General features: G+C 42.3%; 2 protein-coding genes across 3 annotated transcripts; both read right to left on the bottom strand.

The window, feature by feature from the left end:
* Nucleotides 1-2,636: 2,636 nt before the first annotated feature.
* On the bottom strand, nt 2,637-12,404 carry LOC117670553 (uncharacterized). Its single transcript, XM_034425809.3, has 6 exons — nt 12,174-12,404; nt 8,702-8,753; nt 6,857-7,044; nt 5,604-5,762; nt 4,245-4,352; nt 2,637-2,834 (listed from the first exon to the last, which is right to left on the bottom strand). The coding sequence occupies exons 1-6, from the start codon at nt 12,327-12,329 to the stop codon at nt 2,721-2,723; spliced, it is 777 nt and encodes a 258-aa protein (XP_034281700.2). The 5' UTR covers nt 12,330-12,404; the 3' UTR covers nt 2,637-2,720.
* Nucleotides 12,186-23,053, bottom strand: LOC117670552 (uncharacterized). Of its 2 annotated transcripts, XM_087877267.1 has the most exons (7): nt 22,612-23,053; nt 20,399-20,450; nt 18,306-18,493; nt 17,055-17,213; nt 15,743-15,850; nt 13,659-13,814; nt 12,186-12,297 (listed from the first exon to the last, which is right to left on the bottom strand). In XM_087877267.1, the coding sequence occupies exons 1-6, from the start codon at nt 22,765-22,767 to the stop codon at nt 13,701-13,703; spliced, it is 777 nt and encodes a 258-aa protein (XP_087733393.1). In that variant the 5' UTR covers nt 22,768-23,053; the 3' UTR covers nt 12,186-12,297; nt 13,659-13,700. The 2 variants fall into 2 exon arrangements, with proteins under 2 accessions (XP_087733393.1, XP_034281699.2); XM_034425808.3 differs by lacking the exon at nt 12,186-12,297 and having other exon boundaries at nt 13,621-13,814.
* Between the last annotated feature and the right edge of the window lie 1,685 nt (nt 23,054-24,738).

A 24,738-nucleotide genomic window follows, 5' to 3' on the forward strand; every position in this document is an offset into this window, starting at 1 on the left:
GAACATGAGGCATTTAAATGGAGTTGCCTCCAACTTATGCAAAATGCGTTCAGTAATTGCACTAGTTTCCCTACTCAATGTCTGCCTGAACACAAAAGATCTGTATGTTATATGCTACTCATAAAGAGCAAATGTAATCCAAAAAATATAAGTGTCTGCAAAATGTCCTAAAGCAAAAATCTGAAATGAAATGTAAGGGCTGTAAGTAATAAGAAGGTATTAAATTTGCTTGCTTCTATTATCAGATAAACATCTCTAGAATACAAAGGAATTTAAAGCGCTGGTGCTTAGCTTGAATATCCTAAATAGTCACAGGAGAAATAAACAGATGATCTACTAAGATTATGAAAACCAACTTTTTTTTTTCTGTACTGCGATAGCAATTGGGTTCTGAATGCTATGAATGTTGGAACTTTAACATGTTTTGCAATAAATTCCATTCAGGGCTGTCCGGGACACTAAAATCTGTATTTGTTTCAGCATCCAATTCCATAGGTATTTGAAATAATTCTGAAGTGTTTAAAAGCTTACTGACTTTTTTTTTTTCACTGTTCCATTTTTAAATCTGGCAAAAGGTTTCGATTTGTTAATCTATTTATTGTTTTAAAGTTTGTCCTTGCCGTTTACATTGCTCTGAGATCATCTGGGATGAACAGCACTAGCACTTAGATTTATATGCCTCTTTAAAGTGCTTTACAGTCCTAAGTGGTTTACAGAGTCAGCATATTTCCCCCAACAATTCCACATTTTACTGATCTCCGAAGGATGGAAGGTTGAGTCAACCTTGAGCCAGTCAGAATCGAATTGCTGGCAGTCGGCAGAATTATTTATTTATTTATTGCGATTTATATGCCGCCTTTCTCCCTAGGGACTCAAGGCGGCTTACAAAATGACAACTTCAATACAAATCATAATACAATACCAAATTAAAATCAGTAACCCAATTAAAAACGATTTAAAATTATACCAGTGTACCCCCAAACGGATCAGTTGAGTTGACGGAAGAGCCACGTCTTCAGCTCGCGACGGAAGGAAAGAAGGTCGGGGGCTGTCCTGAGCTCAGTGGGCAATCCATTCCAGAGGGTCGGGGCTCCCACAGAGAATGCCCTCCCCCTGGGGGTCATCAGCCGACATTGTTTGGCCGACGGCACCCTGAGGAGGCCGACTCTGTGAGAGCGCACAGGACGATGGGAGAACGGCTGGAGATGGTCCTGCAAATACCCCGGGCCTAAGCCATGAAGGGCTTTATAGGTGAGCACCAGCACCTTGAAACGTATCCGGAGTGCCACCGGTAGCCAGTGCAGCTCACGCAGGAGAGGTGTTACACGGGAGTATCTAGACGCCCCCGTAACTACCCACGCGGCTGCATTATTAGCCAACAATACTACATTCTAATTTCTGCACCACCACGGAATTGGGAATGGCATACTTATTTGAGACATAACTTGCAAACTAGCCACTGTTCAACATTATAGATAAAGGAAGAATCTGTGGTCTCACCTTCTAGGATAGGGATAGCGAACCTTTTCGGCACTGAGTGCCAGTTCTCCATCAACAGCTCTAGGACTTTTAAAAATTATGATAAAGATGGCCAATAGTGAGCCATGCTGGTTGTTGCAATTCAGGGACACGTTCCACTTCCTTGTTATGGATTCACAGTAAGAAGGAAGATTAAAATGCTTGTGGTAGACCAAGATTTTCAACGAAGATAGGCTGCCAAAATCTAGTAATGTGGTTTTTTTTCTCCTAATGTGTCTCTTTGTTTTGCCTCAGCCATGTTTATTCATTAGTGTGAACATCTTCATATATTTGGGGGGGGGGAAAGAAAACATCAAAGGCTAAATTTAAAGATTTGAAGGGATCGAGCAATATATGTCAGAGATATAGAGGGATTAACATTAAACATTAGATGGGCATGCATGTTGAAAGAATATGTTCTAAAAAGTAATTGAAACAGGTATACCATGTTTCTGGCTTGAGACATAGGTCTCTCAGTACTTCATATGTTGACCAGGGGTGGGTTCTAAAATTTTTTACTACCAGTTCTGTGGGCGTGGTTTATTTTGTGGGCGTGGCTTGGGGGGGTAATGTGATTGGGTGGGTGTAGCCAACTTTTTTTTTTTTTACTTTTAAAAGCATTTTTTCTACAACCTTAAGAGGTTGTAGAAAAAAACGCTTTGAAAAGCCTCTGCCGATCAGGCAACTCAGCTGGGATCATCAGAGGCTTTTCAAAGCATTTTTTCGGCTGAAGAGGTTGTAGAAAAAATGCTTTTAAAAGTAAAAAGTAAAAGCCTCTGATGAGGTGGGTGGGGTAACCGAGCAGTGACCGGGACGGGAACCGGTTTGGGGGCGTGGCCAGCCAATGTTATTACCGGTTCTCGGAACTACTACAAATTTTTACTACCGGTTCTTGCGAACCGGTGCGAACCGGGAGCAACCCACCACTGATGTTGACGTATGCAATCCTAAATATATATTTTGTGGCATCTGTGGAATCCGTCTTCCCAGCCTCCAAACCCAAAACAGTCTTCATTGATCCTTCATGATTACATTATTTTTTTTCTTTATAAAATGTTTTTATAATATATGCAGATGTTTGAAATTTTGTGAAAGAAAGGAAAGAACAAAACCCGAAGTTTAATGACAGAAAGCAGTTTATTGAAGGGCCCATCAGCTCTCAGCAGATTATGAACCAATGACATAAGGGTGAGACTAATGGATCACCAGGGAACACAACGACCCAACCAATCCAGAAAGGTCCCATTATCCTTCTCGGAAAGCTTGGACAACACAGTCACGATGCCTTGTGTGCTCTCTTCCACGCTGATTTCCGGCTGCCACAAAGAAAGAATCACATAAGGTTTAAAGAATTAGTTGCACCCAGACCAGAATCCTCACCTAAGCAGATCAGCAGAATCTAGTTGGACTCCTTGACCATAAATGTTCAACTCTAATATAGAGAAGTATTTGTGTCAAAGTGGCCAATCTCATTCTGATTTACTAAGGTATATAAACACAGCCTTTGTAATGGGTGGTGATGAAAAGCATCATGTAAATCCCTATATTTGGATCAATTAAATCATACTAACTATGGATGAGCAAATGTAGATACTGAGTCAATAAAATTGCTTCTCAAAATTCTTGTGATTTAATATGCGAATCTATTCCTTACCTTCCGCAGGGGTGAAATGATCCCAGTTCGGACCGGATCGCCCGATCCGGTAGTGATGGTGGTGGGTGGTTCGGAGAACCGGTAGCAAAAATCCCTGGGCCCCTCCCCATGCCCAGCTGAGCCGCGCGATCATCAGAGGCTTTTTTTTTTAACCTTTAAAAACATTTTTTCTACAACTTCTTCGGCCGAAAAAATGCTTTTAAAAGTAAAAAAAAAAAAAACCTATGATGATCGCGCAGCTCAGCTGGGATCATAAGAGGCTTTTAAAAGAATTTTTTCTACCTCCTCTTCGGCCGAAAAAATGCTTTTAAAAGTTAAAAAAAAAAAAACTCTGATGATTGTGCGGCTCAGCTGGGATCGCCAGAGGCTTTTAAAAGCATTTTTTCTACCTCCTCTTCGGCCGAAGGGGTTGTAGAAAAAAAAAATGCTTTTAAAAGCCTCTGACGATCCCAGCTGAGTTGCCTGATCGTCAAGAGGCTTTTCAAAGCATTTTTTTCTGCAACCTCTTAAGGTTGTAGAAAAAATGCTTTTAAAAGTAAAAAAAAAAAAGTTGGCCACACCCACCCAGTCACATTACACCCTCCCCCCCCACCAAGCCACTCCCACAGAACCAGTAATAACAAATTTTACATTTCACAACTGACCTTCCGCCATTAGAATTTCCCAAATAAATGAGTCAACCCTGCTTTGAGTCTTAAATATGAGAGGGAGAGAAGGTTGGCCATTTCAGCTACAGTATAAGAAGATGCTTTCCTGCAGATATTATGTTCCACAAATAGGGAGAATCAGATGTAACTCAAATTGCAAGCGATTCAAAGAGGAGGAGGTGAGATTTAATATTTCTTCTAAGAGGAAATGGAAATGAGGGAGGGGGGGGGATGGCTACGTTATTCACTTTGGCCTATTAAGATTTCCATTCTGCCATTTCTTTACCCCTAATTCAATGCGTTAATTCAAGCTTTAGCATTAAAAACTTCAGGACTCATTAGTAGGTAATCCATATGTGTCTTTGTGGGTATGTTTACATAGAGGCATGAATGTGTTAAACCTCTTCCAAGGAGAACAAACTTACAGTTCTGTTGTAAAATGTTTCAACGGAGCCAGGATGCATGGAGACGCTCATAATCCCATTGGCTGAATAGTCAAGAGACTGTCCCTTGGTGAGCATGTTCAAAGCAGCCTGCACGGGTGAAAACAAGGCAAGAATTCCAAGAGAAGAAGGGAGGAAAAGTGTGATTGACAAGATATTGTGCATTAATCATCATGCAGAGTTGGAAAGGTATAAGAATTGGATTAAACAACTCCTTTAGAACAGTGGTCCCCAACCCCCGGTCCGCGGACCGGTGCCGGGCCGTGGAGTACCTGGCACCGGGCCGTGCAGCGGCCGGGGGACAGGAACGCTGCAGCGCAAAGGCTCCTGGGCCGTGCGCAATGGGCCTGCGCAAAGGCTCCTGGGCCGTGCGCAATGGGCCTGCGCAAAGGCTCCTGGGCCGTGCGCAATGGGCCTGCGCAAAGGCTCCTGGGCCGTGCGCAATGGGCCTGCGCAAAGGCTCCTGGGCCGTGGCCCCACCCCTGCGCGCGCTCAGCGGGCCGCGGCGATAAAAAGGTTGGGGACCACTGCTTTAGAACACAATCAGGCAGAAAGCCAAATAAAATGCATTGTTCTGGCTTGCAAAAAATAAAAATAAAAATGTGTGTCTTAATTATTACATTTTCTGGAAACAGGCATTTCAGACAACATTGGCTTGGAAATTTCTACTGATTAAATGCTAAGAAGTAGAAGGATTATACCAGCACTTGGAATTCCTCTTCAAGACTTCAACATAGATGGGACATCATCTAGCTTGGGACATCCATCTTGGGACTATCCATTTTGCTCAAACAACTTTAAAGGGAGAGTAACTTTGCATATTCCATTTTCTAATCTTATTTAGAAATTACATGCTAATTAATTTTCAACTATTAGAAATCTTTGGAGCAACAAGTCTAAAAACACCGAGTGTGTCTACCTTCAATCCTTAATGAAAGAAAACTTTAATTGCAATGTAAGACCTTTGCTTTTTCTAAATAAACCGAACGTATTGATTGTAACTTTGATTTTAGAAAGCTATAAATGGATTAAGGGTCCAGATACATTTGCAATAAGTTTGGGATTATTGTGAAGAATCTTTCCTGTGGAAAAATATTTTTGTTTTGGATTTTTAAAACAAAACAATAACATTATCCATAAGATGTCATGGAAGAGGAACATGTTTTATTTAGCAAGACGGAGCTGAAAATGGATTTATAAATCAAAGGCTACAAGAATGACAAAGAAAAAGATGTTACACTGAACATACAAAAGAAGAAACTGGCTGGTATTTTAATAATTAAAATAGAGACATGCAAACAATAAACCAAGAGAGTTCCACATAGAAAATGGATTAAGTACCTTACTACATCGATATGCAATTGCATGTCCTACATTCCAAAAAGCCACAATTTCCATTGATCCTGCAGTGCTGGACATATTAATAATAGCTGCCTTGCTGGTGCTTAGCCCTTGACATGGGCTTCTCCAGGCTGCCTTCTTCAGCAGGGGTAGGAATGCCTTGTAGAGAGAAGAAGAGAGAAGAGAAGGAGCTGCAGTTATTTGTAGGAAAAAAAACTGTGCAATGACAGGGAATGGTCTTTAATCTCCTTCTCCAAGGGGACCTTCATAGAGTCATCCAGACCTCACCCCACACAGGAAAGCTGCTCTAATGCTTTTGGGTGGGCTGCCTTTAAAGAAGGATCCGCACATCCATTTGAGGCAAAATCTGGATACCTAGATGACTTAGAAAGGGGGACTATGAGACAATGTACATCCCAGAGAGAGGGTCTGCAATCCAACGTTTGGCTGAGATCCAGATAATCCATTTGTTCGGCAATTGCCTTCCTATCCCTATTCTCTTCAACTTTCCTGAAAAAGGAGAGATAGCAATAGCACAGTGCTTTACAGCCCCTCTCTAAGTGGTTTACAGAGTCAGCCTATTGCCCCCAACAATCTGGGTCCTCATTTTACTGATCTCGGAAGGATGGAAGGGTGACTCAAGCTTGAGGAGATCAGGATCAAACTCCTGGTTATGGGCAGAGTTAGCCTGTGACACTGCATTCTAACCACTGGCTCTTGGAAGAGGTGGAAGATGGGAACATAATTGTCAAAGCTCGTTGAATCAAGAGATGGCTTCTTCACGAAGCGGGTGCTTTAGTGCTTCCTTCGGGCATCAAATCATTATCTCCTTTTAATTCATCTCATACCAAGCCCTGCGCTCTGTCCGGAATTACAAATTAGACATTTGCAGATTTGGTGGACCTCAGATGACATTCCAAGTTGTCATTATTGTAACTATCCCCTGTAGAGATTCTCTGCAGCCATTATTAAACCCTGAGCAAATATGCGGGTTTTTGAACACAAAAGAGTCACAACAATCTGTGAGGTTATCTCCTGGGCCAACACACCTGTGCAGGGAACAGCTATGCTCCCCAATGTTCCATCCTGCTCCCAAATCAGTGCACAATTTTACTTCTTTGCTTTCAGGATTAGAGTATTTCCTTACACTCCTGAAATGCTGAATTGAACAGTTCAGTCATCTTTGTTTTTTTTTTTTGGTCAACAAAGCAGTCTTCCTTGCGTTTTGAAAGCCATTGTGACCATAAACAAACCTGACTTATTTGCAGCGGACCGATGGTATTAACAGAGTAAACTCTCATCATATCCTTGGCATTTTCTGATTCCATATCAGTATACATCCAAATGCCAGAATTGTTGATGAGGAGGGTCAGCCCGCCTTCTCCAACACACTTCCCCACTTCCTTCAGAGCTGCCTGGATGCTCTCGAGATTAGTGACATCTGAAGAAAAAGAACATGGTTTAAACATCAGAATTACTACATAGGAGCTTCTTGAATGTTCAGAAGATCTACGTGTCCATATACGCAAAAAAAACCCCTACCTTCTGGAGTAGCATTCAGACAGCTCCAAGTGGTATAGAGCAGGCGTCAGCAACCTTAAACGCTCTCTACATGGGGCTCCCCCTGGGGTGCACCCGGAGGCTCCAGCTGGTCCAGAACGCGGCCGCGCGGGGGATTATGGGGGCGACGAGGCGCTCCCATGTGACACCTCTCCTGCACGAGCTGCACTGGCTCCCGGTGGTCTTCCGGGTGCGCTTCAAGGTGTTGGTGACCACCTTTAAAGCGCTCCATGGCTTAGGGCCGGGGTATTTACGAGACCGCCTTCTGCCACCAATAGCCTCCCACCGGCCAGTACGCTTGCACAGAGTGGGCCTCCTCAGGGTGCCGTCCGCCAGACAATGTCGGCTGGCGACCCCCAGGGGGAGAGCCTTCTCTGTGACGGCGCCCACCCTCTGGAACAACCTCCCCCCAGAGATACGTACAATAACAGACCTCCGGATTTTTCGTCGGGCTCTGAAAACCTATTTATTTCAACTAGCTGGGCTGGCTTGAGTTAAATTTTAAATTGATTTTAAATTGGATTGTTTTAATTTATGGCCAAAATATTTAATTATTTTAAACTGTTTTTAAATTTTGTATGTTCTGTTTTTTACTTTGGCTGTTCACTGCCCTGAGTCCTATTTGGAGAAGGGCGGTATAGAAATGGAAACAAACAAATAAATAAATAAATAAATAAACACTCAAAGAGCCACAAAGGTCCTAACCAGAAACCCCACATTCAATTCTGGAGCTGACCGGAAGTCCAGTTCCCCCACCGAAGAATCTCCTCCTAGTGTGGCGTCCTTTTTCCTCTGCCGACCAGAAGTCCAGTTCCCCCACCATAGAGTCTCCTCCTAGCGCAGCATCCTTTTTCCTCTACCTGCTCTAACTGAAAGCTCCAGTTGTGGAGCCGACCAGCGACAGGGAGCCGCAGCAGAGGAATGAAAGAGCCACATGCGGCTCCAGAGCCGCAGGTTGCTGACTCCTAGTATAGAGCATGGCCTCCATTAAGGACATTAATGTAGAAGCAGCAACTCTAGAAAGTATTGCCTAGAAATAATGTTACGATTCCCAGAAAATGGGAGGCCTGTTCTTTGTCGAATCAGAAACTATCTGTGAGACAGGCTGTCTTTGCACATTAAACTCAAGTTATCTCTTTATAGTCAAAACCCACTGAATAAAACCCCGTTGACTAAGTTCATGCAACATTCTTGGTTAAAATAAAAGAAAAAGGCATACAGAATGGCTCCCAGAATGTTTTTGTAAATCAACCCTCAATGGAACGCTTCCCTGCTCAAATAAACCAGGATCGTTCCATCAGGATTGCAAGTGATTTTTCTCCCTGTTTTGTTCAACAGATTGTTGCAATCCCAATATGATGACTTTAACATAATCTTCAAAGAATGTAATTCTAGTAAGACAACAAGATTAGCCAACCTCAAAGAATCTCTAGGGAACCAAGCTTGCTAGATTTTCCCAATAATCGTTTTTAGCCGATGCTCTGGGCATTTATAAAGTACGTAATTAGCCCCGTTTGCATTTGACACACAAAACTTACCTAATTGCAAAACCACCAGATTTGGATGCTTGCATGACAACTCCCTTACCTCCTGGAGGAGAAAAAGTTCATAATTTTTCCTCATAAACTCACAGTTATGGTCAAGAAATAGGCAATTACTTCAGTCCTCAGAGAGAACAATAGCAAAAGAAAATCATTTAACAGCAGGCGCACACTACTATGAAATCAACAAAACACACGTTAACAAACCGCATTATGGCTGAATGCAACATGTAAACCCAGTCAGTATGACCCAACCCAGGTGATTGGGGTTCCTCAAGAATCTTTTCTTCATCCCACTCCAGCTTCAAACCTTGTCAGCTGGAGAAATGATGATCACATCTTCTGCTGCAGAAGACAACTGATCAGAATTAAGGATTCTGGGTTTTTAGACCTATCATTCTTTGAGAGAATTATACAATCTCTCCATCAGAAAACGTCCTATTATCTTTCCCCCATGGAAATTGAATTCTACTGTATAGTGCAATATTAATTAAAGAGCCGAGGTGGCGCAGTGGTTAGAGTGCAGTACTGCAGCTACTTCAGCTGACTGCTAATTCAGCAGATTAGCGGATCAAATCTCACCGGCTCAAGGTTGACTCAGCCTTCCATCCTTCCGAGGTGGGTAAAATGAGGATCCAGATTATTGGGGGCAATATGCTATTTAGTATACTGTCTTTGGTGTAAGCTGCCCAGAATCCTCGGAGAGTGGGAGGCATAGAAATATGAATAATAAATAAATAATAATAAATAATAATGCAATACCAAGGTTTTTAAAAATTCAGTTGTATAAAATGTGAAGGATGTGTGTTTTTGTTTTATTTTTTATATATAATGTACACTGAAAATGGCATTTAATTTTGTTGTACAAGATGCCATGATAATAAAGTAAACTAAACTAAACCAATTCTTGGACTGGTTTGATGAATAGGGAAAAGTTAGCTTCCTCTTTCAAAGCTTTATAAAATCAGATGAACTTAGAATGTATCTGCAATTACAAGCCCATTTGCCTTTTTCTGTGTTTTTATTTGTCACATAGGGGAGAGAAGGTTGGGTCAATTTCATGTCATTTTTTTGGTACATTTGTTGAAAATGGATAAATGTAAATAATTAAGTAAAAAGTTAACGAAAGATTTACCATTACAGAAGGCTAATGATACTAGCTAAGATTTGTAGCCATGGTATCATTTCAGTGGTGGGTTTCTCCCGGTTCCGCCCGGTTCCGCTGAGCTGGTAGCGGTGACGATATGACATCACCGAACCGGTTCTGCTCCCCCCACCCCCCTGCCCGCATTATTCTTACCTTTTATTTAGTCCCACCCCCAATCTATTGCTGCCTCCTGAGTCCCAGCTGATAGGCTAGAGGGGAAAAAACTGTTTAAACTCTTGCCGCGGGGCTTCAAAGGGCCGCCCTACAGCTGATCAGTGTTAAAAGAAAACAAATGAGTAGATCAATGCCTGCAAAAATACATGAGTAGACCAGTGCCTGCAAAAATACATAATTAGATCAGTGCCTGCAAAAATAAATGGGTAGATCGGTACAGCCTGGTAGACCAGTACCTCTGCTAAACCCTAAATAATTGTCACATGACCATCAAGCCACGCGCACAAAATAAGCCGCTCACAAAATAAGCCACGCCCACAGAACCAGTAGTAAAAAAATTTAGAACCCACCCCTGTATCATTTGTTTTGTTTCCACACAACTATAAACCATGGTTCATAGGTCAGCACCGGGGCACATTTCAAATTCTAAGTGAGTGTTATTAGCTTGTCATGATTTAGATGGTTTAGATTCCTTTAGTAGGAATGCAAATTGAATCACACATGCTGGCTTTTTTTAGGAATGTGATTCACAAAGCTGAGTGTGCATGAGAGACAAACAAAGATGGTTTCCATAGACACAATGTTTTTCCTTAATTTCTTTGATTGAGTATTGCTTGTTGCTTTTCTCTGCATTGTGTCGCGTTGCTTTAATAACAGGAAAATATAAACTACATCAAAGAAAAGAAAAATTAATAATTCCGCAGTGATTACGTAGCTGAAAAGGAATTACGATACAATGGTATCTAAAGTGAAGTAAATTTTAAGAAGTGGGGGCGGGGGGAAGGAAGAAAAGGCGATTCCTATAAAAGAAATATAGAACTAGTTCACACTTTTGCATTGTTTCATGTTGCTTGCCATGAAAAGGGAAGATTGTGATGGGTGTGTGTATCTACATCAGAATATCCCCGGAGGTTGAAAATATAATACTGAAGTTATTATTTATTATTTATTATTATTTTATTAGTTCAATTTATAGGCTGCCCTTCTCCGAAGACTCAGGGCGGCTTACAATGCACTTATAGCAATAGCCTTCATTCTTTTGTATATACCTGCTTATTAGGGCTTTTGGCCCCCCCATAAGCAGTGTTTCTACAAAGACAGCTTATTGCCCCCACAATCCGGGTCCTCAATTTACCTACCTCGGAAGGATGGAAGGCTGAGTCAACCTTGAGCCTGGTGAGATTTGAATTCTCACTAATTGCAGGCAGCTGGCAGCTAAGTGCTACAATAACAGCACTTAGTCCGCTGTACCACCAAAACTCAGTTAGTGTTTTAGTTTCTAGTATTCAAGGATGGCAGAGGTATAATATTAAAGGATTTCAAACAAAGAGAGGATGGCACTTTATGGGATTCTAGGAAATCTCTTTGAGCCATAAATTACTTCTAAGCATCACATTGTAGGCAAAGCCCTATGCCATGCTGATTCTTTAGGGCTTGGCGAATGTCATCGTTCTAATAAGCCATAATTTAGGGTATAGCATGAACCTAGCAACTACAGAGTCACATTTCTCTCCAGGCTTTCTTCTGGAATGTATAAGGGGTTCTAAGATTCATTTGACCACAATAGGCAGACTGTAAGCCTAAATGGGATGGAGAAATAGTCAAGAGCCTTGGTGGCGCAGCAGACTAAAGCGCTGTTAAGTAGTACCAGCTGCCTGCAATTACGGCAAGTTCAAATCTCACCAGGCTCAAGGTTGACTCAGCCTTCCATCCTTTCGAGGTAGGTAAAATGAGGACCTGGATTGTGGGGGCAATAAGCTGACTTTGTATAAAAAAGAACACCGCTTGGGGGGGGGGGCAAAAAAAGCCCTACTAAGCAGGTATATACAAAAGTATGAAGGCTATTGCTTAACACATTGTAAGCCTCCCTGAGTCTCCGGAGAAGGGCGGCATATAAATCGAACCAATAAATAAATGAAGGCAGGAAGGAATGAAGAAAGGAAGGAATGAAGGAATGAATAAATAAATAAATAAATAAATAAATAAATAAATAAATAAATAAATAAATAAATAAATAAATAAATAAATAAATAAATAGCTGCAAATCACTCACGACCTTCACAACCAGTTGAAAATTTGCATCGTTCCAGCAACAGTTCAACATCTTAACCACAATTTACCACCTCATTTACGTTAACTGATCCTTACCTTGCTTTTCTCCCCCTCCAGATCACGGCTTGTAGCAAAGACCCATTTGGGTGGACGGGGCAACTCCAGAAACCTCTTCACCAGACCCAGACCGATCCCCCGATTGGATCCTGTCACCAGAACACTGAAAACAGAGAAGTCAGCTGCCTTCGCCATCTCTTCAGGACCTGCAGCTTCAGCTTCCAACTTGCTTGAAAGTTCAGTTCAAATGTCTCTTCTCATTACAGGAGCCAATATTGTGAGACATGTCACATCCACAGACCAACTTTGCTTGCTCTAACAGAGGGAGCCATCAAAACAATAAAGGAAGCTGGGTGCGTAGGTATGCCACTTTATATAATATTTAGAAATACTTTCTAATCAAGGGAGAGACCTAATTAGCAAGGGAAAAAAAATAATTTTGGCTGCTGGGTAAGAAGCCTACAAAGCCAGACCTAAGTATGACAATTAAGATTTATGATGTTCACTAGCCTAAATACCTTAAATTACAGAAGTAAAGGGGATAGCATCAAAGTGTAAGAAAGAAGACGCTTGTCTACAAAGAGTTTTGGGGAATTTGCCAGATCCCTTTCATTTAACTGGCTATTTAGCTAACAAGAATATCTTCCTCCCCCTTTTATCTTCCTTTTTTAATAAGATTTTACATGGATGTATAAGGATTTATCCGTGCGCTGTAATCTGTTGTAATCTGTTGAAAGATTACATTCTAAAAAATAATTTAAACGGGTAGACTGTGCTTCTGGTTTGAGATGTGGAGCTTGCATATGCGATCATAAAAATGTTTTGTGACATTTGTGTAATCAGTCTTCACAACTTCTGTGGTTTAATATAATCTGGAATCCCAGACGGGAGGACAAACAATAAAGAAAAAATATGGAAGTAACTTCATGTGTTGTTCTTGATTCTTGGAGCTGCAACCTTCAAATCCAAAAGATTCTTCATTGGTCCTTCATAGTTTGCCTTATTCTTTTTTATTTATTTATTTATTTATTTGATTTCTATACCGCCCTACTCCCGAAGGACTCAGGGCGGTGCACAGCCAAACAATAAAATACATACATACAAAACTTAAAAGTAGAATTAAAATCAAATTAAATAGTTTTGGCCCAGACAAATTAAAACCCCAATCAATTTAAAACCAATTTTAAAATTTGAATATATAAAATACTAAAAGATATTAAAAATTAAAAATCTTTTATAAAAGAGGGAGAAAATTAGGCCAGGCCCGCCTGGTGAAATAATAAGGTCTTTAGAGCACGGCGGAAGATGGGCAGATCCGGGATCCTCCGTATCTCCGGGGGGAGCTCGTTCCAGATAGTAGGTGCCCCCACAGAGAAGGCTCTCCCCCTGGGGGCCGCCAGTCGGCATTGTTCTTTACAAAATGTTTTTAGTCAGATATGCAGAAGTTTGAAATCTTGCGACGGAAAGAAAAGAACAAGGCCAGACGTTTTCATGCCTGCAATGATTTATTGGAGGCTTCATTACCTTTCAGGGAATTAAGTGCTGATGACATTATGGCAAGACAGATCACCACGGAAGTCGAGAACCCAACCAATCCAGAAAGGTCCCATTGTCATCTTCACAAAGCTTGGACAGCACAACCATGATGCCTCGGGTGCTCTCTTCCATAGTGATTCCTGACTGCCACAAAGGAGGATTTCATCAGATTTAAAAGAATCGATCCTACCCAGACCAAAACCTCATCTAAGCAAATGAGCAAAATGCAGTAGGATTTCTTGACTATAAATATCCCAACTCTAATGTAGAAGGATTTGGATTAAACTGGCCAATCTCATTTTGGCTTATAAAGGTATAAGGACATAAGAACACAGTCTCTATGATCATGTGTTCACCCAATACCGGTATTAATATTTACATTTGTAAGGGTTCTTGGTGCTCTCTGAGCTTGGTTGTTTTCTTACGGATGTTTCATTACCCAAGCTAGGGTAACATCATCAGTGCTGTTAGTTGAATAAATTAAGAGAACCATGATTAATCGTGCCTTGCAAAGGCAGGGACTGAGTCAATAAATTTTTTTTTTTTTTTTTAATTTGATTTATATGCCGCCCTTCTCCGGAGACTCAGGGCGGCTTACAATGCGTTAAGCAATAGCCTTCATTCTTTTGTATGTTTTATACAAAGTCAGCTTATTGCCCCCACAAACTGGGTCCTCATTTCACCTACCTTAGAAAGGATGGAAGGCTGAGTCAACCTTGAGCCTTGGAGAGATTCGAACCAGCAGAAATTGCAGGCAGCTGTGTTAATTACAGGGTGCACTAAACCCCTGTACTATCAAGGCTCTTTTTCTTCTAATTTCTTCTAATATTTGTAAAGTGGAACTCTTGTGTTTTACTATGCTAATTATTCCTCACCTTCCTCCATTATGAGTTCCAAAATAAATGGGTCAACCCTACCTTGAGTCTTAAATATGAGAAGGGCGGAGTCATTGTCATTTCATATGTAAGCACATGCTTTCCTACAGAAATAGCATTTTTTGCATATAGGAAATAGCATAACCTCTACCAAAGTACCGTATTTTTCGCTCCATAAGATGCTCTGGCCCATAAGACGCACCTAGCTTTAGAGGAGGAAAACAAGAAAACAAAAAATCTGCCTCTGCCTCCCAGCCCCAGCACGTGGCACATCAGAGCTCTGCTCTGTTGCACCCACCACCGGTCAGCTGACTGGCAGCTGGATCCCGGCCTCCTGTAGCCCCTCCGATCAGCAGGCTGGCTGACCGGAAACGGCGCTATTGCTGCCTCCTCCGTGTCTGCTGCCTCCTCCAGGGAACGATGAAGCCTTTGCCAGAGTTCCCCAGCTATTTGGCGCTGCACACCCTCACCACTGCCACCTATCACCACCGCCATATATCGATGGTTGGTTCGGCCTCCCACAATACCGCCGATCAGCTGTTTAAGGCAGCGGGGATCACCACCACCTATCACTGCTGCAGCCGCTGTTTGCCGGCTGCAGCAAATGACGGCGATAGGCAGCAGTACCACTGCCTTTTGCTGCCGCCGCACCAACCCCCTCGCCCCCCCCCAGCAGTGGAGAACGGCGGCAGCGGCAATAGGCAGTGACAGGCCATTCACTGCCACTGCCTGTCGCTGCCACTGCACCAACCCCCTCCCCGCCCCCGCTGCCACATCCTGGTCTGTAACACAATGTTAGCTCCATAAGATGCCCCAACATTTCCACCCACTTTTTGAGGGGGGGAAGTGCATCTTATGAAGTGAAAAATACAGTATTTGACGTTTGTTTTTGCTCCAGCACAGGGGTGACAAACTCAGGGTGTCACGGCGTCATGTGACGTATCGTGAATTTTCCTCCCTGTGCTAAATCGGGCATGGGCGTGGCCAATGTCTGATGCATCCAGCCCACGGACTGCGAGTTTGACACCCCTGCATCTAGCACATTATTAAATAAAATGCTAAAAACCCAAATAATCAGAATACTAAACCTTTCAAGAACTCATCAGCAGGTAATTAATTTGCCTTTGGGTATGTGTAAATAGATATCTTGATAGGCATTAGAATGTGATATACCTTTTCCAACGTGAACTAACTTACATATGGGTTGTTACGAGTTTTAACTAAGCCAGGATGGATGGCGACGGTCATAATCCCATCGGCTGCGTACTCAAGAGACTGGCACTTGGTGAGCATGTTCAAAGCAGCCTGTGTGAGCAAAGCAAAACCAACTCCAGTTGTGAGAAAGGAACGTATGGAAGACACAAAGGGAAGAAAGGGTTAAAATAAACAGTGATTGACAAGATAATTCTGCATGAACTCTTGTGTGGGGATGGAAAGGGATACGAAACAAACAGGAAAGGGATATTGAAACTTTTGGTTTGGGAAAGCTACAAACCATGGGACCATGTAAATTTAACATAAGATTTTGGAATTGTAAAAGATCCTCCCCCTGCGAAAATGTGTTTGGTTTTGAATTAGAAGAAAACTAGTAACATTTTAAAATTGGGCACTAGGGGGAACTAAAGATTTCAATTAAAAGAGAAGAACTATAATCTTATCTAACACAGAACGGTGAAAAATATTCTAATGTTGAGGAATACTTTCAAAAAAGGGAATCAAAAATAAACATTAATAACGTCACTGTTGATATCTGCCTCCATGGATAGACTGTACAAAAAATACTACAGAAGGGGAACATGTTTTATCTGACAAGACAGAAATTGAGTGGAAAGTGGATTTACAAATTATACCTTAATGGACTTTTGCTGACATGAGGACTGAAATGATAAGGTTTTATGGATTTCCTTATCTATAAGAGATGGGGGGGGGGCATGGGTTGAAGGAATCAATTGTTCTAAATTAAGAGATTAAAAGTTATTAAAATTGTTTATACTCATTTTGTTGATGATTGGACGTCGCTTCTTTATATATTTACTTTCATTTACCTTATTTTAACTTTTTATATTTCATATTTTTGTTTTTCTTTGTGCTTTTTACTCTTCTTTCCTGTCGTTTTTACTAGTTTTTTATTTATTTGAAGAGGGGGGAAAAAAGGACATTCCAATTATGTGCTAATACTCTGTTTCCCCTAAAATAAGACATCCCCTGATAATAAACCCAATCGGATTTTTGATCGCATGTGCTAAAATAAGCCGAAAATAAGCCGTCCCCAAAAATATTTAAATACATGCGTAGCCGTTCTCCGCCATTTCCTCTGGTTAGGATTAGGGAGACAGAGCTGGAAATCAGGTAAGATGACAAGAGGAGCCCCATCTTGCTCCACGTGCCCCAAAAGGATAAGACCTCCCCGAAAATAAGGCCAAGTGCTTATTTCGGGGTTCAAAAAAATATAAGACAGGGTCTTATTTTGGGGGAAACATGGTAGCTTCACATAGAAAACAGTAAGCACCTTACTGCAGCGGTATCCAATTGTCTGTCCCAAATCCCAATAAGCCATAAGTTCAATTGAGCCTACAGTGCTGGACATATTGATAATGGCTGCCTTGCTGATGCTCAGCCCTTGACATGGGCTTCTCCGGGCTGCCTTCTTTAAGACGGGTAGGAATGCCTTGAAGAGAGAAGAGAAGAAAGGAGGAGTTGCAGTTAGGATTATAAAAAGGAGCTGTGGAATGGCAGGGCAAGATCTTCTGCCAGGGGACCTTCAGAGAGTCATGCAGGCCTCACCACTCCCAGGAAAACTTTTGTGGGCTGTCCTCAAAGATGGCTCCAAAGCTCTAGCTGATTGAGAGTCTGAATGACCTACAAAATGGATTTATGGGGAACATACCGTACATCTAAGAGTCTACAACCCCACATTTTGGCTGAGATGCAGGTAGTCCCCGTGTTCTACGTTCTCTTTCAACTTTCCAAAAAGGGAGAGATGAGACATAATTGTCAAAGGTCTGTGGGTTAAGAGATAGCCTCTTAAGAAGTGGGAGCTTCAGTGCTTCTTTCAAGCACAAAGGGATTATTATCTCCATTAAACTCAGCTGGCACCAAAGCTCTGAACTCTGGAGAATTACGAATTAAACATTTGCAGATTTGGTGCACCTCAACTGACATTCCAAGATGTCACTGCGACTGTACAGATTCTCTCCAGTCATCCTCAAGCTCTGAGAAATTGTGTGTGATTTTGACCACAAAGTGACTCGCCTAAGGATAACAGCAATCCGGGAGATATTTTTCCCCCCAGTCCCAACACTCCCTAAAAGGGAGGAGCTACACCAATGTTTCACCCTGTTCCCAAATCAATGTACAATTTCTACTACTTCTGTTTTCAGCTTGCTCCTTGTTCTCCATTTATACCAGTGGTGGGTTTCAAATTTTTTTACTACCGGTTCTGTGGGTGTGGCATGGCTTGATTGGCGTGGCTTGGTGGGTATGGGAGGGGAAGGATACTGTAAAATCTCCATTCCCACCCCATTCCAGGGAAAGGATACTGCAAAATCCCCATTTCCTCCTGATCAGTTGGGACTTGGGAAGCAGAGAATAGATGGGGGCAGCGCCAGTCAGAATTTTTACTACCGGTTCTCCGAACTACTCAAAATTTCCACTACCGGTTCTCCAGAACTGGTCAGAACCTGCTGAAACCCACCTCTGATTTATACTGAATGCAACCGCTCGGATCTTGTTTTGAAAGGTATTTTGTTCATCAACAAACCTGACTCATCAGCAGTGGGCCAATGGTATTGACAGAATACACTGTCATCATACCCTTGGCATCTTCTGTTTGCAGGTTATTGGCGTTCCAAATGCCGGCATTGTTGTACAGGATGGTCAGCCCACCTTCTCCAACACACTTTTCCACTTCTTTCTGGGCCGCTTGGATGCTTTCAAGATTAGTAACATCTAAGGAAAAGTTTTCTTAAGCAATAGAGTTGCTAAATTTGAAAAACACAGCTTTATGCAGACCTCCTTCCCTCCTCAAAGCAGGGTGATACAGATGTTACATGATGATGTCAAACACCCAGCCATGGAGTTTTAACCTGACTTCTCCCACTCTTGGAGGTGGGGGGGGATTCTTTATTTTTAATTGGGGGGGGGCGGTCACATAACAAACTCAACCTGAAAGAAACCACAGTGAACGCAACCACTCCCGCCAACACATTTATTATCTGATCGTATCAAAAAAATCGATAAAAGTAATACAGAGAAAATAGAACATATTCATAATAAATTGCCCCTGCCTTCAGCCTCAGTCTATTCCAAAGTTGTGGGCGTCAATGAATCTTGCTAGAGATATGCAGATTTGTTCCCTGCAGGAAGTAAGACGCAGGGGGAGGATCCCAATCAGGGGCGGGTTCTACATTTTTTTTACTACCGGTTCTGTGGGCGTGGCTTATTTTGTGGGCATGGCTTGGGGGTAATGTGACTGGGTGGGCATGGGCAACTTTTTTTTTTTTTTTTACTTTTAAGAGCGTTTTTTCTACAACCTCAAGAGGTTGCGGGGAAAAAAAAATGCTTTTAAAAGCCTCTGACGATCAGGCAACTCAGCTGGGATGGCCAGAGGCTTTTAAAGGCATTTTTCCCCCTACAACCTCTTCGGCCAATGTGGTGGACGGGATAAGCAAGCGGCGACCAGGCCGGGGACCGGTTTGGGGGTGTGGCCAGCCAATGTTATTACCGGTTCTTTGAACTACTACAAATTTTTACTACCGGTTCTTGCGAACCGGTGCAAACCAGGAGTAACACACCACTGATCCCAATATTTGAAATTTTTAAATAAAATTCTAAATCAGGGATGTCAAACTCACATCATCACATCATCATCATGTGGCATATCACGACTTTCCCCCCACTTCACTAATCTGGGGGTGGCCGTGGCGAGTGCGTGACGCATCTGGCCCACAGGCCACGAGTTTGCCCCTCCCCCCGTTCTAAGTGAAATGTCCTTTCTGCAAAATATAGTTTGCAATCAATGTATGTGCAGTGTCTTCAACAGCTATAACAAAGATTCAGTTAGAACCAAAGAAGCTTCTTGGATGAGAAGCAAAATGTTTTCAAAAAAACCCAAAAAAAGTCCAGTTGCCTTTTAGAAAAAAACATTTTGGGACAGCCATGACCTACTTGACTGAGAATTCCATAAACATCAAAGCAGTGGTGGGTTCCTCCTGGTTCGGCCGAGCCGGTAGTGGTGACAATATGACATCACCGAACCGGTTCTCCCCCCCCCGCCCTCCCACCCCCTACCCCCCACATTATTCTTAACTTTTATTTGGTCCCACCCCCAATCTATTGCTGCCTCCTGAGTCCCAGCTGATGACTAGAGGGAAAAAAAACTGCTTAAACTCTTGCCCCAGGGCTTCAAAGGGCCGCCCTACAGCTGATCAATGTTAAAAGCAAACAAATGAGTCGGGTCGTAAGTGCGAGGACCTTCCAGAAATGACTCTGACCAGCTAGCCACGCCCACCTAGTCACATGACCTCCAAGCCACACCCACAAAATAAACCATGCCCACAGAACCGGTAGTAAAAAAATTTAGAACCCACCCCTGTATCAAAGGTATGTGTCTTTCTTCAACTGGATCTCCTTGGAAGTTCCCATATCTTATCATGTTTAATACATGCTCCAGAGAAAACTCTTCTAATATCTGGAGGCGTCTAAATTAAATACTTTTCTATCTATGAAGCTGATTCGGGTTGAACTCAAGCAGGGATGTTACAGGTTCAGTTAGTTCCAATAAGGACTTTGAAATGGACACTCTGGGCATTCCTATAGAACTTGTCCCATTTTCACATGGTTCTTGAAACTTACCTAACTGCAACACCACCAGATTCGGATGTTTGCAAACCAACTCTCTTAGCTCCTGGAGGGAAAAAAAAGAGCATAGTTTTTCCTTGAGCTAAAATTCAGACTTGCGGTCTGAACAATCAGCAGATAATGATCTGAGCTGGATGTCAATGAGTACAATTTCAAAAGGAAGAGCAAGCAGTAAAGGAGTTCTATTTTTTTTTTTTCATTAGATGGCAGCTGTGCAATATTCCTGACTGAACAACAGCAAAACCTCAAGAAACCACATGAAGGATTAATGCCTCATGGGATCCTAGTTCATTCGATGTAACTCAACCAGCTACGACTCTGTAAAAAAATATTTCCATGCCTGACTGCTGATTCAAAGCTTTTTCTAAGGGGAGAGGTCACTAACCAAACCTTTATTATAGAAGACGCTCTGTTCAGCAAGATTAAGAGAGCTAATTTTTTTTTTTTAATTTGATTTATATGCTGTCCTTCTCCGGAGACTCAGGGCGGCTTACAATGTGTTAAGCAATAGCCTTCATTCTTTTGTATATTTTATACAAAGTCAGCTTATTGCCCCCACAAACTGGGTCCTCATTTCACCTACCTTAGAAAGGATGGAAGGCTGAGTCAACCTTGAGCCTTGGAGAGATTCGAACCAGCAGAAATTGCAGGCAGTTGTGTTAATGACAGGGTGCATTAAACCACTGTACTATCAAGGCTCATTAATTAATGTAGGAAGCCATTTTGTTGATTTTTGGGGTACAATGGAAGTGTAAATCTTGAATGGTTCAGCACAGAAGTCTCCATCTCCTTTGAATCAGTGAGCACATCTGGAATTCTGAGTCTTATCTTTTAGAATAACTACCAGTGTATATCTGGACAATTAGGAGCAAAATGGCCCATTAGTGCAGAAGTGTCAAACTCAAGGCACCGATTGCTTAGATCTGGCCCACGCGGACGCCCTGGAAACAGTTTAGGACCTGCTCACGGTGCCTCCATTTTCTCTCGCAGAGGGTTGCAGGTCATGGCATCCAAAAACGGAGGTAAGGAGCCCATTTTCACTGGCAGAGTGCTCGGGCCATCACAGGAGCCCGGCACGAGTGACGTCGAGCTGGCCACACCACGGATGGGTTCTAAAATTTTTTACTACCAGTTCTGTGAGTGTGGCTTATTTTGTGGGCGTGGCTTGGTGGGAGGGGTGTAATGTGACTGGGTGGGCGAAGAGGTTGCAGAAAAAAATGCTTTTAGAAGCCTCCGACGATCAGGCAACTCAGCTGGGATCGCCAGAGGCTTTTAAAAGCATTTTTCCCCTACAACCTCTTCGGCCAAAGGGGTTGTAGAAAAAATGCTTTTAAAAGCCTCTGACGATCCCAGCTGACCTGCGCAATCATCAGAGGCTTTTTTTTTTTTTACTTTTAAAAGCATTTTTTCGACTGAAGAGATTGTAGAAAAAAATACTTTTAAAAGTAAAAAAAAAAAGCCTCTGATGAGGTGGCCGGGGTAAGCGAGCGGCGACCGGGCCGGGGACCGGTTTGGGGTCGTGGCCAACCAATGTTATTACTGATTCCCCGAACTACTACAATTTTTTACTACCAGTTTTTGTGAACCAATGCGAACCGGGAGCAACCCATCACTGGGCCACACCCACCCTGGCCATGCCCACCCCAAACACAACCCTGATGTGGCCCTCAATGAAATCAAGCTTGACACCCGTGCATTAGTGGAAGCTTTTTGTTTTCCAGGAATACAATGCATGAAGCAATTAGGGTGAAAGTAAGGATGGATTGACGGGGATTAAATTTAATTATATTTTTCTCACTTACCCCTTGTATTATGCCTTACAGTAATTTATTTTGCTTACTACTTCCCTCTGCTTTGAATGGCATTGCTTTTTAAAAAATATTTTTGGTTGAATATCAGAAAAAAACAGAAGTATGCTATGCAGAAGAAAAAACAGGGATAACAGAATGAAACAGAAGTTAATGTAATGACAAGCGAACAGAATTTAAGAAAAAAGAAAAGGGGAATGATATATTATTTAAATAGAAAAGCACTCAATCTGTGCTTTATTTAGAATCACGTGTTGCAAAAGGGAAAAATACAATCAGTGTATACAGATATCTGGGTCCAATATTCCTGGGGTGCTCAAAATGCAAGCTTGACATTCATCCTCAGTTCAATATCTTAACCACTATTTACCACCTCATCCTATGCTAATTCATACTTACCTTGGTTTCTTCTCCTTCCAGGTCAAGGGTTGTAGCGAAGACCCATTTGGGTGGAGAAGGCAGCTCCAGAAACCTCTTCACCAGACCCAAACCGATCCCCTGATCGGATCCTGTCACCAGAACGCTGAAAACGCAGAAATCCACCGACTTCGCCATCTCTTCAAGGACTTGCAGCTTCTGCTTCCAAGTTGCTCAAAGGTGTGTTCAAATGCATCTTCTCATAATGGGCGGTAACAATATCAGGAATAGGCAACACCCACCCTCTGAGAAAGATTTATTTATTTATTATTAAATTTGTTTGCCATCAACTCCCACTGACTCTGGCTAGCTCACTACATTTGACTTAGTTATGACACCCACCCTCTGAGAAAGATTTATTTATTTATTGTTAAATTCGTTTGCCATCAATTCCCACTGACTCTGGCTAGCTCACTACATTTGATTTAGTTATTACAGAAAACAGCACTGCTTACAATAATTGAAGGAACATTCAGGAAGATAAGCTACTGCCCTGCAAAATTTATGTATGATTTAATAGCATCCTCCAAATAGCATGTTCCAAATGCCTCTTCTCATTGCGGGAACTAACATTATAAGGAACAGGCAACACCCCCTTTAGATCTTCTGAGGAACTTTATCTACACATTGGGGATGGCAACAGTGGTTGCTTTAGCTAAAGGAGCATTGAGATCAACGACATCCACACCTTTCACGCCTTTTCATCTCTGCTGGAAAGCTCTACATAAAAATTAGCAACAGCAATAGTACTTAAGGCTTATATGCCACTTCATCGTCCTTTACAGCATTCTCTGGGCAGTTTACAGAGTCAGCCTATTGCCCCCAACCATCTGGGTCCTAATTTTACTGGCCTGGGAAAGGATGGAAGGCTGAATCAACTTTGAGCCCCATCAGGATCGAATTCCAGGCTGTGGGCAGATTTAGCCGGCAACAGAGCCTTGCTGGTACAGTGGTCTAAGCACCCTGTTATTAACACAGCTGCCTGCAATTTACTGCTGGTTCAAATCTCTCCAAGGCTCAAGGTTGACTCAGCCTTCCATCCTTTCTAAGGTAGGTGAAATGAGGACCCAGTTTGTGAGGGCAATAAGCTGACTTTGTATAAAATATACAAAAGTATGAAGGCTATTGCTTAACGCATTGTAAGCCGCCCTGAGTCTCCGGAGAAGGGCGGCATATAAATCAAATTAAAAAACAAAACAAAACATTGCCTTCTACCATTGCAGCACCAGTGGTTTTGATTTGTCGTATACATTTTTTGGATTTCTCATTGGGTCAATTCATTAATTTAAATACCTAATCCTAGATTAGGTATTTCAATTTGGCATTGCACAATTCAGGCATATAGCTGATTCTGGCACTGATCTTGTTTTCACTCAAGCACTGCTATCTTTCAAGAATTCTTGAAATTCCACTCATCAATACATGCTTCAGGTTCTATCTATTTTGCTTTATTAAATTTATTTGGCACCCATCTCACCACAAGGCAATTCAGGATGCTGAGGTTTAGCCATGGCTTTTTGAGGAGGAAGTGAAGCGATGTCTCTAGGAGGCGGAGGAACTACCCCTTCTTTCAATGAAGAAGTGAGCAGCACTAGAACTCAGCTGCACGTTTGACTCTTCGTGGGAAACTTTCACCAATCAGGAGACACGAATCTAATAAGCAGGTGGCCCCAGCTCACAGTTATAAGGACTCCGTTTGCTTCCTCTGGCCCAACAAGTTCAAACAAAACCCTTTGGGATTTTATGAGCCACCTCATCATGCCTGAAACCACGTGTTATAATCCCCAAACCTTCTATTCCTCACCATCCAGAGCTGAAGAGGTTTCTTGGATGAGAAGTGAAATGTCTTCAAAGAAAAATCAGAAAGTCCAGTTGCCTCTTGAAAAAGGACCTTTGGGACAACCATGACCAGGACTGAGAATCTCCATAGATATGTGTTATAATGGGAAAAAATGTCCAGGCAAAGGAAATTCACTGGATCAGTGGTGGGTTTCAAAATTTTTTACTACTGGCTCTGTGGGTGTGGCTTGGTGGGCATGGCATGGTTTGGTGGGCGTGGCAGGGGAAGGATACTGTAAAATCCCCATTTCCTCCCCACTCCAGGGGAAC

Source organism: Pantherophis guttatus, chromosome 11, assembly GCF_059756535.1.
Source record: "Pantherophis guttatus breed Tessera chromosome 11, ASM5975653v1, whole genome shotgun sequence".
In the NCBI taxonomy this organism is placed as follows: domain Eukaryota; kingdom Metazoa; phylum Chordata; class Lepidosauria; order Squamata; family Colubridae; genus Pantherophis; species Pantherophis guttatus.